We start from the raw sequence: 23424 nt of genomic DNA, 5'->3' as shown, positions 1-23424 counted from the left end.
TCCTTCTGTCTGAGCAGTTTCACATCCAGCTGTCTCACTGATCTATCGCTCTTCCAGTGCAGCACATCGCTGTGTGTGTGTGTGTGTGTGTGTGTGTGCGTGTGTGTGTGCACGTGCTTGTGTGTGTGCGCATGTGTGTGTGTGCACGTGCTTGTGTGTGCACATGTGTGTGTGTGTGCTTGTGTGTTTACGTGTCTGCGTGTGTGCGCGCGTGTGTGTGCATGTGCTTGTGTGTGTGTGTGTGTGTGCATGCTTGTGTGTGTGTGTGTACGTGTGTACGTGTGTGAGTGTCAGTAAAGACAATTCAAGTGGAGTTTCGATGATGAAGCATCATTTTTCTGGATGACTAAGCAGGCCTTCCGAATGGTCTTAGTTCTGTTTTCTCAGAGGTGAATTCTGTACTGTTAGTCACAGGAGTTTGAGTTACAGGGGAACATGGGCACAGAGGAGAATGACCGCAGTTAACCTGAAATGAACTGTGTGAGCAGTGCTGCCTGCTTTTATGAGGATGATATTTCTTTTCACTTTTTTCTTTCCTTATTTTCATCTGGCTCAACCTCAGTAGATTACGTCACCTTGCCAGTTGTGCCATCCGGTCTTCTGTTTTACTAACGTAATGCTGCAGTGCTTATGCTCCTGCCAGTCGTCACACCAATCAGTCATGGATGAGGAACCAATCAAACAGATGCCAAAACCACTTATTTTAATCTTAATCAGCATGTGACAAACATTTTGGAAACCAGACATCCCGGTTGAAAAGTAACCCTAAGCCATGACATTTGGCAACCCTAAACCATGCACTGAAACTATACTGTAGATCCAGGCCCGCACTCTTGGTGAGTATGTTTATGATTTGACCTCTACCCAAATGCATGTCTGAAAACAACCTTTTGTATATCAATTATCCTAACATATGCCCGGCTTTTCAAGGGAAACTCGTGATGAAACCACAGTGAACACCTCAAGCAACATTTTGAATGTGCACAGCTGCCTAACACACAGCCATCTGCATGCTGTCTGCATCAAAAGACTGTTTTTCCAGGAGATAAATAATTAGAACCACTGGTGACAGACACGCTTCTTTTTTAGTGTCTTCTGATTCAACATGGGAGTCATTGATTTTGGAGACTCAAAAAATACACATAGATGTGGTCAAGAGGTTCAGCTGTTGTTCGGACCAAATGTCAGAATGGGGAAGAAATGTGATCTAAGTGACTATGGAATGATTGTTGGTGCCAGATAGGGCACTGCTGATCTCCTGTGATTTTCAAGCACAACAGCCTCTAGAGTTTACAGAAAATGGGACGAAAACTAAAATATCCAGTGAGCAGCAGTTCTAAAAATGGGTGGCAACAGAGGTGGGTCCCAGAATGAGCACAGCCTAGTGAACTTTAGATGTATTTGTATTTTATGGGTCCCTAAAAGTTACTAAATTTCACATTTTGGGTCCCATTATTAAGATTTAGAACCAGTGCTCTACATGCAAGGGCTAACCCTAACCCTACACACACCTGGAGCAGAACAAACTCAAGGGAAAAAGCTGGAGAGTGGTAGCGAGGTGGGGGTTGATAGCAGAGGAATGAAGCCAGGACATTTAATAAGCCTGTGATGAGAAACATAAGAAAGAACCTTAAGGAGGTGAGCACGGTCAATTTCCAGCAGGCGAGGATCACAGGGAGCCTGCTGTGAAGGAGGAATGCTTGACGTCATCCGCTGTGGCCCCAAGCTACAAGATTGCTGTCAGGTGACTACCTTCCAGCCCCGTTCTGACCTTCATCCTACTTTCCTGCATAGTATTGTGCTTTATGTGTTCCATAAAAAAGAAAGAAAGAAAAAAAGACTCGGCCAAAGTTTAGAAGAGGTTGTTCGTTTCTTCTCTTTTGCTTTTGTTTCCCTCTGAACCCGTTTTGTAACATGTTTGTCACTCTTACACCTTCCTGGCAGCTTCTGAACGGGCTGGGAGAAAGAATGTCCTAGGAGTTTGCTATAATCCCCCCCCCCCCCCACCATGTTTTTTAAATAAATGTGCTCCTGCAAATGTCCAGGTCTATGACTGTCTGTCTTTGAGGTCCGTTTGAAGTTCTAACCTCATGTCTGCAGTCAGAAAGTTTCCCTGACGATGAAAGGAACCAGAAATTGGTGATCAGAGATGATGGCCTGTCTCAGGGTGTTGCTCTGGAAAAAAAAACCCTCTGGTTGTTAGCACTGTGCTCTGTCTGTGATACTTTACTGTCACTCTACCCTAATTATATACATACAGTTACTCTTTGTTAGGGGAAAATGCCCTTTTTAACATTTCACAGGTGGGCATTGTCTGATGAAACAGATCCCAGTAAAAACAACGATAGCTATACTTGAGTTTAACTTTCGGATTTATTTGCAAAGAAATTACAGAAAGTGAGAAAGCTTACCGGCTTTCTGATTTGAATCAGACACAGTAAGACTCTTATACACACTTTTCCTGAAGGGGGGGCTTTACCAAAACAAAAAGACATGAAGCTGGCCACAAACATTTATCAGTATTTTGTCTTCTGAATACCCCTTGTTGACCTTGCTGTAAGACCAGAATGTGCTAGCTGAGAGGCAGAGACATTAAGGTCAAAGGCTGTCTGTCTGCTGGAGAGAGACAGAGAAAGACTCATAGTAAGCACTTAATTCAGAAAGTGGTCTAATAGTAATAAGAATAAATCACTAAAAGGTTATTTGTAATCATGTGATTGTCTTTATGTTAACACACATTGTCAATTAAGAATCAATTAAGAAAATTACCCTTACACCTTAAAACACAAGTACCAAAAACATCTTACTGTGTGTGTGCATGCGTGTGTAGAACAGATTGAAATTATATGTACATTACATAAGCAGGCACTTTTCCAATTTACAAAATCGCATACATAAAAGGTATAGGCAAGCAGCACAATTGATGCCAAATGACTGGTGTCACAACTGATAATGGACCGGAGACAAGGAGAAGTGTTACAGACATTTACTTTGGTTGATTGTAGATGAGTGGTAGCATTCTGTATGAGCTGGAGGGGCCTCACGACGCATGCAGGGGGACCCTCAATGAGAAAGCTGTAGTAGATGAGTAGCATACACACTTTGGAAATAATCTGGGTAGCATATGTAGTAAGGAAAAGATGGTGTTGATGAGAAACAAACTGGCAGCTCTGAGCAACTGCAATGTTCTCAGTGAAAACGTATCCAGGATTGCACCAGGATTACCAAGGGTAATGCAGATATCCTCAAGGAGGAAGGATTTAGCTGGTACGCAGAGGAACTAAGATTTGCCAAGAAGTGAGTTTGAGATGCCAACATCAACATCATCCAACGCACAATACTATTCAAACAAGCTTTGATGTGCAAGGCATTAAAAATCTGTGGGTGGAAATAAGAGAAACAGCTGTGTGTTGTCAGTATAGGAGCAGCAAGAGAAGGCATGTGAGGATACAATAAAGTTGAGGGATTTATTGTACACGGAAAACAGGATGGGGCTGAGATTGAGCCTAGGGGGACCCCTGTGCTAAGGAGCTGGGACTTGAGAAATGTCAGGTTGACCCAATGGGACCAATCAGAAAGATATGAAGAAGGCATTGCCTGAGATTACCTTATTCTGTCAGGGTAGCCAATAGGACCACATGATCAAATGCATCGAATGCAGCAGATAATTTAAGTAGGATCAAGGCAAAGGACAGAAATGCTTCTTCTGCACATTTGCATGCTTATATTAAGGAGAGTTGTTTCTTTTGAGCGGTTGGCATTAAGGTCACGCTGATTGGGGTCAAGGCAGGTAAGGCTTTTTTCATTTTGTTTCTGTTTCAATTCAAATATAAATATTGAGCATTGAAAGATTAGAAATGCCACTTGTGGAAGTGAGAATTGGACCCTCACAAAGATCATGTACTTTGCCCTATGACCAAATATAGTGTGATATTATGTTGTATTGTCGTTTTCCGAGACATGATATGCAATGTCACAACACTAGTAGCAAACTCGTAGTCATAGTGTAAGGCCAGAGTCCACCTAATTGACTGTTCCAAAATGGAATAATTTCCATCATGCTAGATTTGAATATTCAAATATGTTGCAAGAATATGTTTAATTAATTAGACTAATTTGTTTATTTCTACAATATAAATTGACAAAACAAATGCATGAACTGTATTGCCAACCTGCTGGCACTGTTCACTAGACCAAAATAATATACTTTGTTTAACAAATAAATATGCAAAATCCATACATTTTGAGCTTGGCAAGGAGTAAATATTATACTGTTTTATGAGGACAGTGTTTTTTATTTTTTTTTATTTGCCTCTTTATATTAGGCAAAATATATACCTTCAGACACAGAATCACCGGAGGGTTTGATGTTGCTGTATTTTCATCGGCGGTTTGACCATAAGGAATAGGTAGGGCCTCGTCCACCAAGGGACCTCATGAATTATTTGTGTTTGCTTTTTAAAAATTTTCAAAATAAAATATATTTCCTTTCTTTATGTCACTCCAAACAATTACAATCTGTAATAGATTTTAAAATATATATCTGTCTACATGTAAATGTGGGCCTATCCAATTAAATATCAATATTTGCCTATATTTATTATCACCAACATTTCACATTTAACAGACTATTCCACCTTTGCACGCTGCATTTGGATTAAATATGATATACTTATAATATTTTTCTTGCCATATTGTCTTCTAACTGACTGAAGGTCATTTGAAGTTCTTCAGTTAGAACAGTCAGAATGCTCATTTGGGTCTGTCCTTTCATTCTGTGGTTTTGTTAACTGCTTCCAAATAGTTTTTGTTCACTAGCTATGATTGCGTTTAGCAAAATAGAGAAGGGCCTCCAAATCACCCAGGGGACAACAAATGGAGCTGAGTATAATGTATTGATGAAAACAATGCTTCTCAATCTTTACCAATGATTTTAAAATCTTACATTTGAGAACAACCCCAATCTAGTTGCACACCAATCTGAAGAAACCAGCCACTTCTTCCAAAGGAATTTCAACAACGCCCACTGTGTCTCCTGCTGGAAACCCCGTAGCAGAGGCGAGCCGGAAGCATAAACCCGATCCAAAATGGCAGGAGCTGATGGAGACGATTCTCTTTACCCCATTGCCGTGCTCATTGATGAGCTTCGGAATGAAGACGTTCAGGTGAGCGCCTACACCCGACTTGTTTTTCATGTTTTAATGTTGATTTGTTATTATGCACATTTTTCGAAAAGGACGAACGAGGAAATCATGCAATCCCAGTACCCATGGCCGCAGAGGCCTATTCAAGAATCGGGCCCTGCCTGCCCTGCCCATAACATTAACGTTAAATGGGGGGGTTAGAATGACATCCGTGATTCTACTGATTACTGCGAATGTTTGTATTTTAGAGATGTTACTGATGTCGTTTAATAATGTGGTATTGAATTTCTAGCTAGTGTGTCGTGCCCAGAACCGAAAATTGAATACTCCGGTGTAGTTAGGCTAACGTTAGCTATTATAGCTAGCTAATGTTAAATGTTTACACGAATGAGCCATGAATGGATAAGCGGGGCACTAGGTTAGCTAAGTGTTAGCCGTATTTTTGATACATTAGCTGACTGCTTAATGACTACCAAACGATGTGTGTTTACAAACGATCGTATTCGCTAGTTGTGAATGTTATGTTAGCCGGCGCAGCTTAATACCACTGATTTGCTAACGTTAGCTAGCTAGCACATCGAGTGTTGCAATGGCAATGGTTTTCTAGGCAACAGTTGGCTAGCTATCTTAAGTAGCTGGTGTGCTAGCTCCTTTGAATGTCAGTGTGTTAGCTACTAATGCTTGTTAAAGGACGTCATCCCTGAATTTAGTGACGTTAATGTCTCATAGATAATATGGCATTAACCGTTTATGCAAGGCTTATTATGAAACTAAATGAAATGATAGCGTGTTTATATAATCATACGTCAAATGGCCCAAACAAAATGTAGGCTAGTAGCTGGCTACCATTGATCGGTAGCTAAGGATAAATATAAAGCAAACGTTTCTACAACACAGCTGCGCCTGAACAGTATCAAGAAGCTGTCCACCATTGCCCTGGCCCTTGGTGTAGAGAGGACAAGAACCGAGCTTCTTCCCTTCCTCACTGGTAAGTCTCAAGGCAGACCTTCCCCCTCTGTGGCGGACGTTATTTAATTGCTACTTCCTAAGGCCAATGTTCTGTTAAATAAGTGTGTGCCTAAGGTTAACTGCAGATGTAGTCCTGGATATAGCCATGATGCATTTGAGTAATGCTTTATTTTCTGTTGAACCTTGCCAACATGAAATCGAAAAATCACGGCACTATTTGTGAGTGACAAAACATCTGTTCCACCTTCATAAAGCACATCGACTACTTGATAGCAGTGGGGAAAGTGATGTGTCATATGTGCTACTGTGTTCTGTCAATCTCTGACCAATGAAAAGACCTCACTCTCCTGTCACTGGAAAGCACTACCCTCCCATGCATGGTTCAGTGAGGATAGTTTTGTGAATGCTGTGCTCCTTTGCTGGTTGTGCAGACACCATCTACGATGAGGACGAGGTGCTCCTCGCTCTGGCTGAGCAGCTGGGAAACTTCACCATGCTGGTGGGAGGCCCCGAGTTCGTCCACTGTCTCCTGGTGAGTGTCCTCAAGGATTTAATGTCTTCCAAATGGATTTCATCATCCGAAAGGTTTTATTTTTGGTGTGCCTAGGAGGTCTGGTGATTCGGAATGTCCCCTTTAGTTTCTGATGTGAAAGCGGCCCTGGTTGTAAACCAGGGAAGGTGCAGGCCTCTGTTTAGCCCAAAACTGCACTTTCTTTCTAGTTTTGAGTGCACATGGGTAACATTTATAAATTTCTCACAATTGACCAAAAGTTTTACAGTTGCTGAAACTGGCAGCATTTTTACAAGGTGCTTAAAGTGTTTGGAATTAATGCCTCGGACTTTTATGACTGGAATAGGGGGAAAAAAATGCCAAGGCAATATGGTATACTATTATAACAGTTTTCATATAAATATACTGTCATGCTTTTAGAGAACCAATGTATTTTTTAGTTTTTTTTTTTCTTTTGTGCAAGGTCATTGAAAATGGGGGAAATAGTGCTTGAAGAAGTAAACGCATTTAATTTAATTTCACAATGTCTGTGTGAACATAACTTTACTTTATGTGAGAGCACAAATGCTGGCAAGCTGAGGGAGAAGGGGAACAGTGGTTAGACTGTAGAGGCCTGGCGGTTCTCCTCCTGACGTCTCCCCTGCGCCTCCACAGCCCCCCCTGGAGAGCCTGGCCACAGTGGAGGAGACGGTGGTGCGGGACAAGGCGGTGGAGTCCCTGCGCAAGATCTCCCAGGAGCACTCGCCCGTGGACCTGGAGGTGCACTTCGAGCCCCTGGTGAAGAGGCTGGCCAGTGGGGACTGGTTCACCTCCCGCACCTCCGCCTGCGGCCTGTTCAGCGTCTGCTACCCCCGCGTCTCCAGCACCGTGAAGGCTGAGATCCGACAGTGAGCATCGCCCCCCTCGCCCGCCCCCGTGTCCAACCGCAGTGTAGTTATACTCTAGAGCAGGGGTGTCAAACTGTATCCCCAGGGGGCTGCAGTGTCTGCGGGTTTTTGTGGTTTCCTTTCAATCAGCTGCCAATTAAGGCAAATTAAGGCCTTGGGAACAAGGCGTGTGGATACTTTAACCAATCAATGACTTGAATGAACCCAGAACACCCCAAAAACCAGCAGACACGACGGCCCTCCAGGACTGGAGTTTGACACCTGTGCTGTAGAGCTTCACTAATGGCTCCTCTCTGATTGCTCTGTCTGTTCAGTGAAAGGGCGAATCTCACTGTCCCACTATTTCTTACCGTTTCAGAGATTTTCAGTGAATGTTACACACAAATGTGAAACCGTACGGTTAAACGGTCAGACTGTCGTGATGTTTTATCAGGGAAATGCAGTCCCCATCTGAAGATTAATATCTGTTCAAAGAATAATTTACTGATGGTTGTTTGGTCACACTTCGCAATAAGGCTATGTCCATTACCCAATGTAGTAGACATGAATTCACAAGGCTTTAGGTGTTTTTTTTAAAGCTTTTTAATGACTCCCCTTATTGCTTGGGCCAATCAGGTTTTGGCATAGCAGGTCACGTGGCATTAATCGGGCTCTCTGATTGGCAGGCATTTCCGGACCCTGTGTTCAGACGACACCCCCATGGTACGGCGGGCCGCTGCCTCCAAGCTGGGCGAGTTCGCCAAAGTCCTGGAGCTGGACTACGTCAAGAGCGACATCATTTCCCTCTTCACCGCCCTGGCCTCGGACGAACAGGTACGCACTCTCTCCATCAATGTCTCACTGTTTCTCCCTTTCTCTCGCATGGAAGACTACCTCTCACACACTCTGGTTCAAAATTCCAGCCATATATATTGACTTTGTAGTCTAATCTTGTTGCAGGTAAATTTGTATTTGTTTTATATTTGTGTTTGTGTTTCTTGTATGGTACCGTCGTTCTGGTTCCGATTTGTCGTGTACTGGAAATGATGTTCATGGCTGTACAATAATTTCTTTGTGAATTGTAGCTTATCCAACCTGCTCTGTCTGTTCTAATAATCTTGATATGCACTACTTTGAGTGTTTCTTTGTATAAAAGCTTCTGCTCAATAAAATGTAATGTGTATTTTGGAGTTGCGTAATCTCGTTGCCCAAGTAGTACGGTTGTCATTGGGTGTAATCTCTGAGTGGTGTGGTTATTTACGATGTGGGACAGTGCGAGCGATTGGCCGGTTTGTAATGCGGTTGGCGTGTGGCGTGTTGTGATTGGCAGGACTCTGTGCGTTTGCTGGCGGTGGAGGCGTGCGTCAGCATCGCCCAGCTGCTCCCTCAGGAGGACCTGGAGGCTCTGGTGATGCCCACCCTCCGCCAGGCCGCCGAGGACAAGTCCTGGAGGGTCCGCTACATGGTGGCCGACAAGTTCTCCGAGGTGAGGAGACGCCATTACACGCGCCAGGGGATTCCAGCTTTCACGTCTGCTCTCATTCTCTGCTGTTCTGAAGACCTGCGTCAAATTCATATTTGGTTTTATTACTAATGCTTTTTACACTTTGCTGAGCTTGTCCGGAGAATTGGAACCTATGTACTACTCTCAAAAAGTGCAATACCCCTGCCTCTTTGCAGACTCCATTGTACCGGGCGATGATCAATAGAGCGCAGAAATTTATTTGATAATACATATTTCACCCGGGTCTGCCGTCAGTGGCATTAACGGGTTTGTGTCAACGGTCGATAAGCGCGGGGTGAGTTTGGGTGATGGAACTGTACAGCATTTTGAGCCAGAGAGTTTGTACCAGACGCAGGCGTGGGAAAAACTAACCCGTCTGTAGTAAGACCAGGAGCGGCTGAAACCTCTGGACTTTAGGAGTCCTTTCCATCCCAGCAGGTGTCTTTGTTTCTTCCTCCGGCATCTGTTGACTTGGGCTCTGGATTGGAAATGGCACTTCCCAGTTAAAACTAGTACAGACATGCTGAATCCTTCCTCGTTGGTAGACTGCAGAGAGTGGTTTTCTGTCTAATGCATATCGGTGGTGAGCACAGTATGATGGTGTGGCGTGTTCGTGTGCATACCAGACTGGGATGTCAAGTCTTTCTTCCTGTTCTGCAGCTCCAGAAAGCCGTAGGCCCAGAAATTACCAAGAACGACCTGGTGCCGGCCTTCCAGAACCTTCTGAAGGACTGCGAGGCTGAGGTTCGTGCTGCTGCTGCCAACAAGGTCAAAGGTGAGTTTGGCAACCTATAGTTACCTCACTGTATAAGTGTGCCTTTTTAGCATCTGTATAAGTACCAGTGTCTGGTTGCAATTATTATTATAATAAATGATTATAATTTTTTTTGCTTTGTTTTTAAAAAAATATTTTCTCATAGCAATATTAAACAATCTTCAGTTACTGTTCTTGTGATAATGTCCTAGACCCTTTTTCTGTGTGATGTGTGCATTTTCCCTGTTACATTTTGGGTTAGGTTGGCAAGGCTGAAATGAAAATGAATCTAATCAGCGATTAGCTATTTTTGAAGCGAGAATTGTACCTTTTTCCTGTCGCGCTGTAGCAGCAGGGATTGTGTTGATGAAGATTGCTGAGATGGGTTGCACAGGATAACCGTTATCATCCGGCCTCTCTTGTGCCTCCAGAGTTCTGTGAGAATTTGCCGGAAGACAGCAGAGAGAACGTCATTATGACCCACATTCTGCCGTGTGTCAAGGTGAGCTCTCTCCCTTCTTCCTGTCACCTCCTTCCTTCTGTCCTCTCTGCCTCCATCTCCATTTCCTCCCATCTCCTCCGCTTCTCTCCTCTTTCTCAGTCTCATTCTCCTCCCGCTCTCATCCCCCCTTTTCTCTGACTTCCCTCCTCTGTAGTGCCGTGTGAAACCGGTTCGGTAGATTTGAGAAATGGGCAGGGGTGGGCTGTCATTGCAGCAGTGCATTATGGGAGCACACAAGCAGCTGCCGCTGCTTAATACGCATCAGTTCAGGGCTGCACAGCGGGGGCTTATGGGATTGATTTGAGCAACGGTGTCAACCTGCACACTTGGAGCTCAGTTTTGACAGGATATGAATGCTTGCAATTAATAGCTGGTTTGTTTGTCGTCTTGCCAGGTTTGGGCTTTCTTTCTGTTCTGATTTAATTTGGAAAAAATGCTTTGTTCTGTGTGTTCTTCGTTTGTTTCCAGAATTTGTCGGAAGGCTTTAGTTTGTGTGCACTTGCCTAGCTTGTATGAATAACATGACAAATGGACAGGCTTTGCTGTGAATTGTGGTTCAGAAGGAGGCAGGTTTTTTTAAATGACTAACACCAGAGGTGCTGCAGGTGCAGTTCTGTGGGTTATGTAATGTCTATTGAATGAAAGTGCTCATTGTTCACACAAGCGGAAAATAAACCCAACAATAAATCGGCCTGGTCCGACAAAAAGCTTAAATACACCGTTATGCTTTAAACCGCAAAATGAACACGGTCACTCCCTTAAAATGGGAAATGTGTGCTTTTCAGAGAACAGCACATGGGTACTTCATTTTATTTTGTGGCCTTTTCTGCTTAATGGGGCTGCTATGTAGCTGCTGCTTGTTCTGTGAAAAATGAAAAGGTGCCCTTTTAGGTGAACCCTAGGGCAGTCAGTAGCAGCAGGCATTTCGTTTAGGATGTGCCCGTTTTGAACACTTTCAGTCAGCAGGGGGCAGACAGTCATGTCAAAAGGGTAATCTTGCATGTGCATGTTTGCTAATCAATAAAAAAGGAGAATAGGCTTGTTTACTGAAAAGGCAGCTCTGGCTCCCAGCAGATTTGATGTTGTGGTTAGTGTGATCATCTTAAGGCTCACCTGTTCCTTTTTCTTTGTTTTGTTCAGTTTAAAAGGGTAGAACAGAGTTGGCTTTGTTAGTAAAATCAAGCGGAAAAAGCCCTCAGGGTGCTGTTGAGGGCAAAAAAACCACATTGAGCGCATTTCTTGCACGCAAGTGTTCTCAGTAGTGTACAAATGCAATTATTTTATATGTTTTGATGACCCTTTTAAGTCTACATGCTGAATGGATTTACCATGTGAATATGGAGACGCTGTTCTACCAGTGAACTCATTTGAGAGTTATTCACGGTTGTGTTTGGTTTCCTTGGTTAATTTGCTGTACTGTGCATATCGCTCGAAGGAAGTTGTGTAATGTTCAAGCTGCATGTTTGTGGTGTTTGATTAGCAGAGGATTTAGATGGCATTGCAGCAGATGACGTATTGAAGAGGTTGCCTCCATTTTGATCTCCTAATCAGGGAGCTGCCACTTGATTTCACCAAGCGGTACTTGATGCTATGTTGTATACCCTGGGGCGGTTTAGTGTGGGGGGTGGCACTGACGCCCTTGCATCTGGGGAAAGTCATTGAGTCTCTGGAAAAGAGTCTACAGTAACTCTAGTACAAAACATTCTCATTTGACATCTTTATTCCTTTGGCAAGTCTTTGTCGTTGAGCTGAATTGTGGTGCAGAAGTGGATAACCAGCCTCAGTTTGCAGTCTAGACAAGTGCGTATCTTCTCGGTCTGCGAACACGAGAAGCATACAGCGTGCCCTGTGGTCGTGATGGTACTCGGAAATGTTTTTCCTCGAAGCCAACGGTGGTCACACCCAGCATCTCTAACGCGAAACCTTCTCAAGAACATTTGGTATGCCCGTGATGCCTCTTGTGGGCACTGCACTTGACTGCACCGCAAAATGTTCTAGCAACGTTCTGTGAATCCTGTAACATTGCCACTGCATTGCAGCGGCCTGCCAATGTTTTCCGTTAGCTAGGTACACAGTGCTGATCACCCCACCTCAGTGTAGAAAGGCGTTTACTGCCAAAGCTTCACTGTTTAACTGCACTGTGCTACGTGCAGGTTGCCATCAGGGCCCGGTACTGCTCGATGTCCCCTCGATCAATAATATTTACAGTATAGCGCGCTTACCTTGTGGTTGAAAGGGCCCGAGTGGATGGGCAGGTCTGAGATGTCTCGTGTGGGAGATTTACGGGCATGGGGGTGAGATTGTTGTGGAAACACTCGGGGATGTGTTGGTGGCAGAAGTGTGTGCAGCTCGGTTAATGATCTGTGTGTGCGCAAATAGAGGCGGCCTGAAAGTCTGGGGGGGGGGTGTGGCCTGTTACTCTCCTCTCTCTTTTTACACAGACAGTTGCCGGTCAGAATAAATTACCTCTGTTCAGAACACTGGGCTGATGAGCAATAAAATGCCTTATTGCCTCTCAATTTCATTTTTTAAAAGTGCTTGAGGTTAAATATCAATTAACATGATACTCCCCCCCCCAACGTGAAAATGGAGCTGAATGGCCGTTGATTGAACAGTGAGTGATTGGAGACTCCATTGTGGCGTGTTGCTTTAAGTGTGGTGAAGTTGTGTTTCTGTGTAAAATGCAGTGTGGGCATTTCCTGCAAGGCAGGGTGGTGACCTCCTAACAGGTTTTTTGTGAATGAAAGAATGTTCTTCTCCAGATATCTTTAGTTATCAGATGCAGTCAGTGTATCAGTTGACAGAATTTGAAATGTTTGAACCTCCCGTTGATTTTTTTTTTTTTACAGCATTCGGCAGTAATGCGATGTGCAGATTTTGCACAGTGGGAGCAGGAACGGTTCTTGGTTTCGGGCCAGTTGGCTGATGTTTCCGATCTGTTGTGTTCATCTCTTGGAAGCATGGGATTGTTGGAGTGATTGCTCCGTTGGGTAATGTCTCCAGATGTGATTTCCATTCACCGTTCTTTAAAAAAAAAAAAAGAAAAAGAAAAGAAATGCAGCGTTGCTTATTGTTACATTTTGACCAATGAAAAAAGAAGGCAAAGAATCCTGCGTCTCCTTCTCAATTGTGTACAAACCCCTTCCTAAATAGAAATGGAAACCTTTCCGTTTTTCCATATATAAGTGGGCTTATGTCTCGTGGCTCTGACCCTCACAGGAGCTGGTGTCGGACACAAACCAGCACGTGAAGTCAGCCCTGGCGTCGGTCATCATGGGCCTGTCCACCATCTTGGGGAAGGACAACACCGTGGAGCACCTGCTGCCTCTCTTCCTGGCCCAGCTGAAGGATGAGGTGAGCCCCGCCTGTCTCCTCACTGAGGAACGTGCACAAGTCTACATCACACACTGCTGCCTGTCTCCTCACTGAGGAACGTGCACAAGTCTACATCACACTCTGCTGCCTGTCTCCTCACTGAGGAACGTGCACAAGTCTACATCACACACTGCTGCCTGTCTCCTCACTGAGGAACGTGCACAAGTCTACATCACACACTGCTGCCTGTCTCCTCACTGAGGAACGTGCACAAGTCTACATCACACTCTGCTGCCTGTCTCCTCCCTGAGGAACGTGCACAAGTCTACATCACACACTGCTGCCTGTCTCCTCACTGAGGAACGTGCACAAGTCTACATCACACACTGCTGCCTGTCTCCTCACTGAGGAACGTGCACAAGTCTACATCACACTCTGCTGCCTGTCTCCTCACTGAGGAACGTGCACAAGTCTACATCACACTCTGCTGCCTGTCTCCTCACTGAGGAACGTGCACAAGTCTACATCACACACTGCTGCCTGTCTCCTCACTGAGGAACGTGCACAAGTCTACATCACACTCTGCTGCCTGTCTCCTCACTGAGGAACGTGCACAAGTCTACATCACACTCTGCTGCCTGTCTCCTCACTGAGGAACGTGCACAAGTCTACATCACACACACACTGCTGCCTGTCTCCTCACTGAGGAACGTGCACAAGTCTACATCACACTCTGCTGCCTGTCTCCTCACTGAGGAACGTGCACAAGTCTACATCACACTCTGCTGCCTGTCTCCTCACTGAGGAACGTGCACAAGTCTACATCACACTCTGCTGCCTGTCTCCTCCCTGAGGAACGTGCACAAGTCTACATCACACTCTGCTGCCGGTCTCCTCACTGAGGAACGTGCACAAGTCTACATCACACTCTGCTGCCTGTCTCCTCACTGAGGAACGTGCACAAGTCTACATCACACACGCGCACACACCTATCACACGCACGCACACTTAATCTCATGTGCACACGCAGACCTATGTCACGCACACACACAAACATGCACACGCAAACCTATGTCCCACACATCTTAATGATTATCCAAACCATTGACTTTCAAAGCCCGTTTGGCCTGTTTCTTATTTCTCAGTCTTATTGCTTCATTGACTCATTGGTACAACTGTTGTCCTCATGTTGGCAATTGGCAATACCAGACTACAAGGCCAGTCAAAAGCCTAGAATCAAAACTTGCACAAAACCTGCACAAAGGAAGCGATTGAACGCACCTGACTATTCAGAAATGGCTGATAAGCCAACTGTCCAATTACTTTTGGTCCCCTAAAATGGGGGAGGACTATGTATTAAAAGGCATGCAATTCCTTTATGGATCACCTGATATGGACGTAAATACCCTCAGAATAAAGATGACAATCTGCCCTTTTAATCTCGTATTTATTATTTATTTATTACTTAATTTCAAGTCTAATATGCCTCAGTACAGAGCCAAAAGAACAGAAATTGTATCCCTGTCCAAGTACTTACAGACTGCACATTACCTCCCTTACTCGCACTCAGAAATACAGCATGGCACCCTCCAATGGTCATAAACCCACAGCTCGTGCCCTGAGAGAGACGCTGTCCTGCACAGCATTCTGACCTGCGCTTACCACTCCTGCCGTTTTCACCGTCCACACAATGACATTTTAAACGCAGTGCTCGCTACGGAAAAACGGAGTGCGTTTTGGCCTTTCTGTGCCGCAGCGTTGGCCAGGTGTTACTGCTCCGTCCTTCTGAGGGGGAGGACGGCTGCCACAGGAGGTGGGAGCTCTCTGCGCCTCTCTGCGTCATTCTCCGTGCCTCCCGCCCCCCACCGTCACATCCGTCATCCGCAATGTCAAACAGCAGGCCAGAAACCGGGCCGATTCCGCTCACTGGCACGACTCCCCCGGCCCGCCGTCAAATTCATCACCCCCACGGCACTGCCGGAAACGAGGCCGCCCCCAAAATCTGGAATTAGGGAATTTAGACAAAGGCCTGCCCAGAATGTTTACGTCCCTGCCTCTGTTTCGCTTCATAGCAGCCGTGTTTGGACACGTCTGCTCCGGTGCTGAAAATTCTAGTTTCCACAAATTTCCCTGTTACAAAAGCTTGCTTGATTTTGGAGCCACTGCGACGGAGGCTGAAGAGCGCTCGGACGCCAGTGAGGGTAAAACGAGCGTTAGAGACCAGCTGTGCACGGGTCATGGCGCTCAGTTGACTGCCTGAAGGCCGTGGTGGCTATAAAGCAGGCCGTTGTTGGATTTCTGTGTGTTTTTGTCCGTCTTGGGTCAGTCGGCCCTGCAGAGGGCGCTGTGGTTTTAAACGCGGACTCTCTCCCTGTCTTCCCTAGTGCCCCGAGGTGCGGCTGAACATCATTTCAAACCTGGACTGCGTCAACGAGGTCATCGGCATCCGGCAGCTGTCGCAGTCGCTGCTGCCCGCCATCGTGGAGCTGGCCGAGGACGCCAAGTGGAGGGTGCGGCTCGCCATCATCGAGTACATGCCCCTGCTCGCGGGCCAGCTGGTGAGTCCTGTAAACCCTTCATGCGCCATTCTTACAGTACATTACCGGGGCAGCCTGTTAGCCTAGTGGCTAAGATACATGACTGGGACCCGGTTGGTGGTTCAAGCCTCAGAGTAGCCACAATATGCCCTTGACCCCACATTACTCTAGGGCAGGGGTCAGCAACCCTGGTCCTGGAGAGCCGCAGGGTGTGCTGGCTTTTGTCGTTACTCAGCACTTAATTGATCGATTAAAGCACTGGATTACACGGTTAACTCGCCTCACCTGGTTTCTTGGGTATGAATCAGTTGCTGGTATTAAGGTGAAAACAAAAACCGGCACACCCTGCGGCTCTCCAGGACCAGGGTTGCCGACCCCTGCTCTAGGGGGATTGTATCCTCCTTAGTCTAATTGTCTGTAAGTTGTCTTGGATAAGTGTTTGCTAAATATCAAGTTATTATTACATTAAGATGCTAGCCGTTCTCCTAGACCAGGGGTGCCCAGTCATGTGCCTGGGACGGCTGAGAATGTGCAGGTTTTCATTCCAGCCAATCACTACACCAGCTAATTTTTACGATCAGCATAATACGCCTTCGACCAGAGAGGAGAGGACTAATTGGTGAAGTTAGATGGTGTAATGATTGACTGCATACTCTCGGCTCTCCCCGGCGCATGATTGGCTGCCCCTGTTCTAGACGCTAGCTGTCTTCATTTATTTCCTGTGTTCTGATGGTGTGGTGATTCATGAGAACAGCCTCCAGTAAGGCTTGTGTGGAGCGGGCTGAGGGCTCACTGGGGGCTGTGGGGCTGAGGCTGAGCAGTGAGTGCCCCTAACCCCCCTCCCCTCTTTGTCTCCAGGGTGTGGAGTTCTTCGACGAGAAGCTCAACTCCCTGTGCATGGCCTGGCTGGTGGACCACGGTACGCTCACGCACACGCTCACACACACACACACACACACACACACACACGCTCACACACACACACACACACACACGCTCACACACACACACACACACACACACACATACACACACGCACACACACACACACACAGACACACAGACACACAGACACACAGACACACAGACACACAGACACACACACACACACACACACACACACACACACACAGACACACAGACACACAGACACACAGACACACACACACAGACACACACACACACACACACACACACACACACACACACACACACACACACTGGAGAGCGCGCTGGCCTTTTAAGGGCAAGGGGAAATATCACTCAGCGGGAGAATCTGTGCAGGAGAGGGGAAACGCTGTCCAATCGCACCTCTTCAAATGGCTGCTTTTTAGATACTTTTTTTTTTTAATAACATTCCTCCTGTGAGTACTAACAGGAAAGCACAGTGGAGCTGAGGCACGTGTGTCCTTCTCTGGCTTAGCCAAGCGTCTGGGAGCTGAGGGTAGGGTTGGCCTCATGCTAGCCTTGTGAGAGAGAGGGTCCTCCACAGCAGCCCTTTCTCTCTGTGGAGAACAGTTGAATTTTACGGCATATCATGACGATCAAATGTCGTCACATGGCAGTGGTGTCAGGTTGTATGAGCCACAGTGTAACATATTCAGTGTGCCAACTGAAAATAGTATTAAATATAACTTATTTTGAAGAATAATACTCAAAACACATAAATACAGCCTCCAAGGCATAACGTCACTCTACGAACTGATATCCACCTGCCATTGTACAGCTGTTGGAAACTAAATATCTGTAATTATAAATATCTCTAAATATTTAAAGGAACTGCCTGGGCCACTTGAGAGCACACTAACACTGCGTTAAGTAAGAAGTAGTTGGAGGGTTGTAGGTGTAGTGCAGCGCACACTGAATGGGCCCTCATTACCGCAGTGAGTGAGTGAAGGTCACGGGCGGGTCAGGAATGTGTTGGACACACAGCCGCAGGCGTTCCCCTGCCAAGCACTGGCTGCTGCCAGTCAGCCGTGGCGGCAGAGTATCGCTCTGTCAGATGTGAGCTCTTTGGGCAGGGCCGGCCGCCCTGTGGGTCTCATGACTGTCCCTAATGGAGCTCTGTCTCTCCCGGCTCTGCGGCATTGCTGTCCATACCGGGCCCTGGGCATGGCAAAATGCAATGAGGCCTTGGAATCGCCGTTTCAATCGGCCTGCGTTACATTGCGCTGCCGTGCGTGGAATGGGCTTGAGAGTCCTGGGAACGGGCGGTTTGTCATCTGGAGCCGGTTCTCTGGTGATTTTTACTGTTCCAGGTGCTGCGGGGGTCCTCTTTCAGGGCAGACTTCAGTTCATCCCAGTTTGAGTTCATTCCTCGGTCCCTTCATCCAACGGATATTTTAACTACTTCTAGTACCGCTGGAAGCGAAGCCAAGCGCTGTATGTAATGCCCACAGCTGTGCCTCTGATTGGCTGAGGCGGGCCGATTGTCGTCGCAGAGGTGATGAATAGGTAGTGGGTTGCTTTTGCTTCTCCCTGTACTTGAGGTGCAACTACTTTTATCTGCGGTGAACTGTTCGCTATGTGACTTTCGGTTAGATAGTCATGTTTGAATGCACGTGCTGAACTTTTGATTACGCGCAAATCAAATTCAAAACTCCCAAGGCCCGATGGCTTGGTGATAATGCGCTTTGTTTCGTTCAGTATGAAACCATGGCCCGTTTCATAATGAATTGAAAGCCTTTTCATATCTGCCGTTTCGGGTTTTTTCTGTCGTACTATGAACGCACTGAACCGTGGAGTGAAAACAGATGTGTGTACTGAACGCGGGTTTCTGCGGACCTTTCCGTTCTGCAGTGTACGCCATCCGAGAGGCGGCCACCTGTAACCTGATGAAGCTGGTGGAGAAGTTCGGAGCGGAGTGGGCCCAGAACACCATCGTCCCCAAAGTGCTGGGCATGGCCAACGACCCCAACTACCTGCACAGAATGACCACCCTGTTCTGCATCAACGTGAGCGAGCCGCCGCTGTCTCTGCTGCGTCACCAACACGAAACTCCACGTCTCGTTCTCCTGGGCTCTGCTTGCATTTTGCATAGTTGGATAACTGAAACTTTATAGCTTTACTGTGAACCTGTGTTTCGTTTTAACGTGTGTGTGTGTGTTTTTCAGTCTCTGTCGGAGGCTTGTGGGCAGGACATCACCACTAAACACATGCTCCCCGTGGTCCTGAAGATGTCCAGCGACCCGGTGGCCAACGTTCGCTTTAACGTGGCCAAGTCCCTCCAGAAGATTGGCCCGGTCCTGGACAGCAGGTATACACTCTTTACAGCCAGTCTGCACTGTCCTGGACAGCAGGTATACACTCTTTACAGCCAGTCTGCACTGTCCTGGACAGCAGGTATACACTCTTTACAGCCAGTCTGCACTGTCCTGGACAGCAGGTATTCACTGTTTACAGCCAGTCTGCACAGTCAAGGACCGCATGTGGTTATTCACCTCCAGAATGCTCCTTTTGAAGTTGTGTGGGTGGTGTTGTAATCAGTGCTGTTAAAAATTTATATCTGCATGTCTTTGTTTTCCCTTCTCACTTAGTAGTAGTAATTAAAATAAGATCAGCAGATTTATTTAACCAGTGTTTGTGTAGGATGGAGATTCTTCCTCTTAGATTTTGGATTATGTGGATTTGAGCCGTACCCTAGAGGATCGGATCCAACAAGGCAGTAGTGCAGATTGCTGTATGGCACTCAAGCGTAACTACCTTAAAATTCCAAGAGTACCATATGACTCGACCTCAACCAGTCAAAATGACTGCCATACTATTGTTTTGAGCCCCTATTAAAACCCTACTAAACTCTCAACCAAAGCCAAAGCCCCGTGGGATTGGCTGGAGCCGCTTCATATTGGGCTTGGGAGTGAAAGGCTTAAGACTGCACTTAAGCAGGACTTAAGAATGAGAGACAGAACCTAAAGGTGATCTGCATGGTCTTATTTTTAGGTTATTATGCCTATACGGAGCTATGTGCATTTGGGTTCAGGTTCCATACTGTCTCTTACTGAAGTCTGTTCCACAGTGCCCTGCAGGCTGAGGTCAAGCCTGTCCTGGAGAAGCTGGCCACAGATCAGGATATGGACGTCAAGTACTTTGCCCAGGAGGCTATAAGCGGTAACCCTTTCCTCACCTTTAAGCTCATGTCTGTATGAAAGATCCACCACTGCTCTGAGCAGAGCGCTTTTCATTCGCCTGACCTCTCATTCTTCTTCTCCATCTCCTCTTTTCCAACAGTTCTAGCCCTGGCCTAACCGACGTCCCGTTGAACATAGACGGCATTGCAAGTACGGGCGCACTCGTTATTTATTGATATCCAGGAACACTGTAACGTATGGAACGTCATGGCGCAGCTGTTAATGGTCTGTAGTCTTTGCTCTCAGTGCTTGTGAATGTCCTGCAGAGCAGTGCTCCTCATTGGTTTGCCACACTTGCTGTACATTTCTGCACTCAACACTGGGATGAGCCTGGGGATTGCCTGTTTCTTTAAGACGTTCTTCTCATCTCAATGATTTTTACTGTCATTTGTCAAGTTGGCACACCTGCTGTTCTATGAACTTCCCGAGATCCGGGCGGTAGACGTTGTGAAGTGTCAGTTTGCCTGTAAAGAACTACCAACACTATCTGTACACGGCTTGTCCGGAGGGCCTTTTCCCTTTTTCTCTTTCACACAGCTATATTATGGCCGTAAATATAAAGCTCTTCTCCTCAGTGCTTCTTCTGAGTTGGCTGGCACTGTATTTCATTTAGTTTTCACTTTGTGACGGTTCCATCAATCTGTGTTGTGTTCATGGGACGACTTTAAAAGAGGGACCATCACATTGTCATCTCTCTTCTAGAATAATTCCTGTGAGTTTTTTTTTAGATCGCACTATTTGGGTTTTAGGAATTTTATTTTTTTGTCCACTGATTAGTTCTCATCTTGTATGACTAGTAGTATTTGGCCCTGGGGGCCTAATCTTTGTCCAAGTATTCATGGTAATGGTATTAAAGCATAATTGAGCCTATGACTGCTGTGTAAATCTGTAGGTAATTTTAACCCCCTCATCCTTTTGCGGGTTACTTTTGATGAGTGTGAGATTGTAAATGACTAGCGTTACACTTTCTTTGTTTGAACTGATTGGCATCATTTGGTCTCTATAAAAAGGCATCTGCATGAGCCAACTTAGCGGTAGATAACTGCACAACACTTTGAGCTCCTGTAATATTTCCCATGCCTAGAATTAATGTGGGGCACTTCATGTATATTTGACGAAAATTAGCTTGCACTCCCTTTACATCCATGTGCTTTTGGTCCAGACTTGATCCACATTGTCCTGTGTCAGTAAGAATGTGCTTTGGTTTTATATTCAATTAACCCCTTCTGAGACAGAGCACTATTCTATCTGATGGGGATACAACTTAATAAAAGTACTGAAACAAAATGCATTTGTGTCATTTTTGGGGAAGTCTGTGAATGCGCTCAACTGGGCGGAAAAGGGAAGGTCAGTCACTCTGCTGAAGCAGAAACATTTTCTGTTCATTTCCATATCAGCATCTTTTAAAAAATATTTTTTGGGCAGTCAAGTTTTTCCCTGACGATTAATGCAGTCAGCTTGAGAGTGTTTCAGACAAGTCTAAAATAAAGGCTGCATGTGCATGTTAGCCACATGTCAAGACAAATGTCTGTCCCAAACATTATGGAGCTGTACATCTCTTAAATGAAATGTCAAGAGTCAGATCATTCTTTTATAAAGGGGACAGTCTGGTAATCCTGGGCTGACATGAAATCTGCATTTCTGCCGTGCTCAACCTAATATGCTGCTCACAACCAACCCTATCCCTGGACTGACCTGAGTATGCTTGGGACAGGCTGAGCGTGTGGTGAATGTTTGGCTCTGGACTAACGTGTGATTGGGGGAATGTTGATTAGGCTTTGGTGGGACACGCTGTCATAACTCACTGAGAATGGTACCCAGTGTTTTGCTTTTAACACCAGTGGCAGCAAAAGCGGATCCATCTTTAGTCTGTTCTTTTTTTAATTCACATGCAAAACCTTGTGCTTGATTAGGGGAAACCCATAGTTGTATTGCAGACCTTTTTTTATGGTGAAATCCATACAATTTATAAAAATATTTTCTGCTGAACATGGAATGCATCGCTCCTATAAAGAGGCTGATGACCCTGTACATGTGTGTCTCCCCTGCATGGGCTGGTACAACATGCTTCAGACAGTTTCCCCCCAAGTCCTCTGAATGATGCCGCCCGGCACTTTTAAAGGTCCTCTTTTATTGCAGAAGTTCTTGTTAAGATTGCACAACTTGTTCCCAGAAAAAGCTCTCTTCGTATAGAACGTTCTTGATCATCTAATTTAGAATTAACACATTACCCCCAACCACTGAAATGTGGTCTGATGGAAACTCCCCAAAAAATGTAAGACTAATTATGGATGTTATTGATATTCATATGAGAAATGGCTAATGTTTATATATTTATTATTATTGTTGGGACTATTGTTGTCTCCTTCCGCTCCACACTCTGGTAACGGATTCATGCCCTGCTTGCATGTTGGGCGGAATGGCCTTTGTCCTGCCTCTCCTCCTGGTACATGGTGGTGGTGAAAGGTGACGAAGGGCTGAGGCGGGTGTGCTCTCAGTATTCTGCTTACCCACTTCCTCCCTGGAGGGGCAGGTGGGGCGCGCTTCTGAGGCGTGAAGATTGTTTTCAGATGTTCCTGCGCTCGTTTCAGGGTTATGCAATGACAGCTGTGTGTGTGTGTGTGTGTGTGTGTGTGTACATGTACGTGTACGGCTGTAATCTTGACGGGTTTTATTACCATGATACTCACCATGTTATACATTGCCTGTGCTTTAGGTAAGTTGGATGTGAGTCCAATGCAGTGTTGTTTAATTTTATTTTGGGCTGAGAGAAGGATTTATTTTCTTTAAAAAAAAAAAAAAAAAAAAATCCTAATAATAATTGGAGTGCCTAAGCCTAGCGTGTGTTGCACTGCTGACCCGGTGTGTGTGAGGGTCGGAGGGGGGATGTTTTTTAATGAAAATGTGACTGGGAGTTCTGGAATTCAGGAAACTACAAAACCCACGCCCGCTCCTCTTCAGCCAGTCCAGAGCGAAGGAAGAACATGAACCCGCCAATGCAAGCCCAACCCTCCTGCTGTGTTGGGAGCCACGGTCAGCACAGGAAATGATTATGTAACGCTTTCTGAATGGAAACGGGGCTGAATCGAATGTTCATTTTCAGAACTCTGTCACTGTGCCAGTGCATTTGTCATCAATGTGCAGGTTGTAATGTTCTCGTGGAATATAGGGTACTTGAAGCAGGAAAACAGCTGA

General features: G+C 45.8%; 1 protein-coding gene across 1 annotated transcript; it reads left to right on the top strand.

The window, feature by feature from the left end:
* Window positions 1-5006: 5006 nt before the first annotated feature.
* Window positions 5007-21516, top strand: LOC133107738 (serine/threonine-protein phosphatase 2A 65 kDa regulatory subunit A beta isoform). The gene is made up of 15 exons (XM_061216877.1): window positions 5007-5165; window positions 6042-6132; window positions 6545-6645; window positions 7279-7511; window positions 8177-8324; window positions 8821-8976; window positions 9655-9769; window positions 10180-10250; window positions 13470-13604; window positions 15950-16123; window positions 16961-17021; window positions 18902-19056; window positions 19216-19358; window positions 20118-20209; window positions 20330-21516. The coding sequence occupies exons 1-15, from the start codon at window positions 5088-5090 to the stop codon at window positions 20344-20346; spliced, it is 1770 nt and encodes a 589-aa protein (XP_061072861.1). The 5' UTR covers window positions 5007-5087; the 3' UTR covers window positions 20347-21516.
* Window positions 21517-23424: the final 1908 nt, after the last annotated feature.

This window comes from Conger conger, chromosome 13 (genome assembly GCF_963514075.1).
Source record: "Conger conger chromosome 13, fConCon1.1, whole genome shotgun sequence".
NCBI lineage: Eukaryota > Metazoa > Chordata > Actinopteri > Anguilliformes > Congridae > Conger > Conger conger.
Note: the sequence above shows the minus strand (reverse complement) of the source record. Positions and strands in the feature narration are given on the sequence as shown.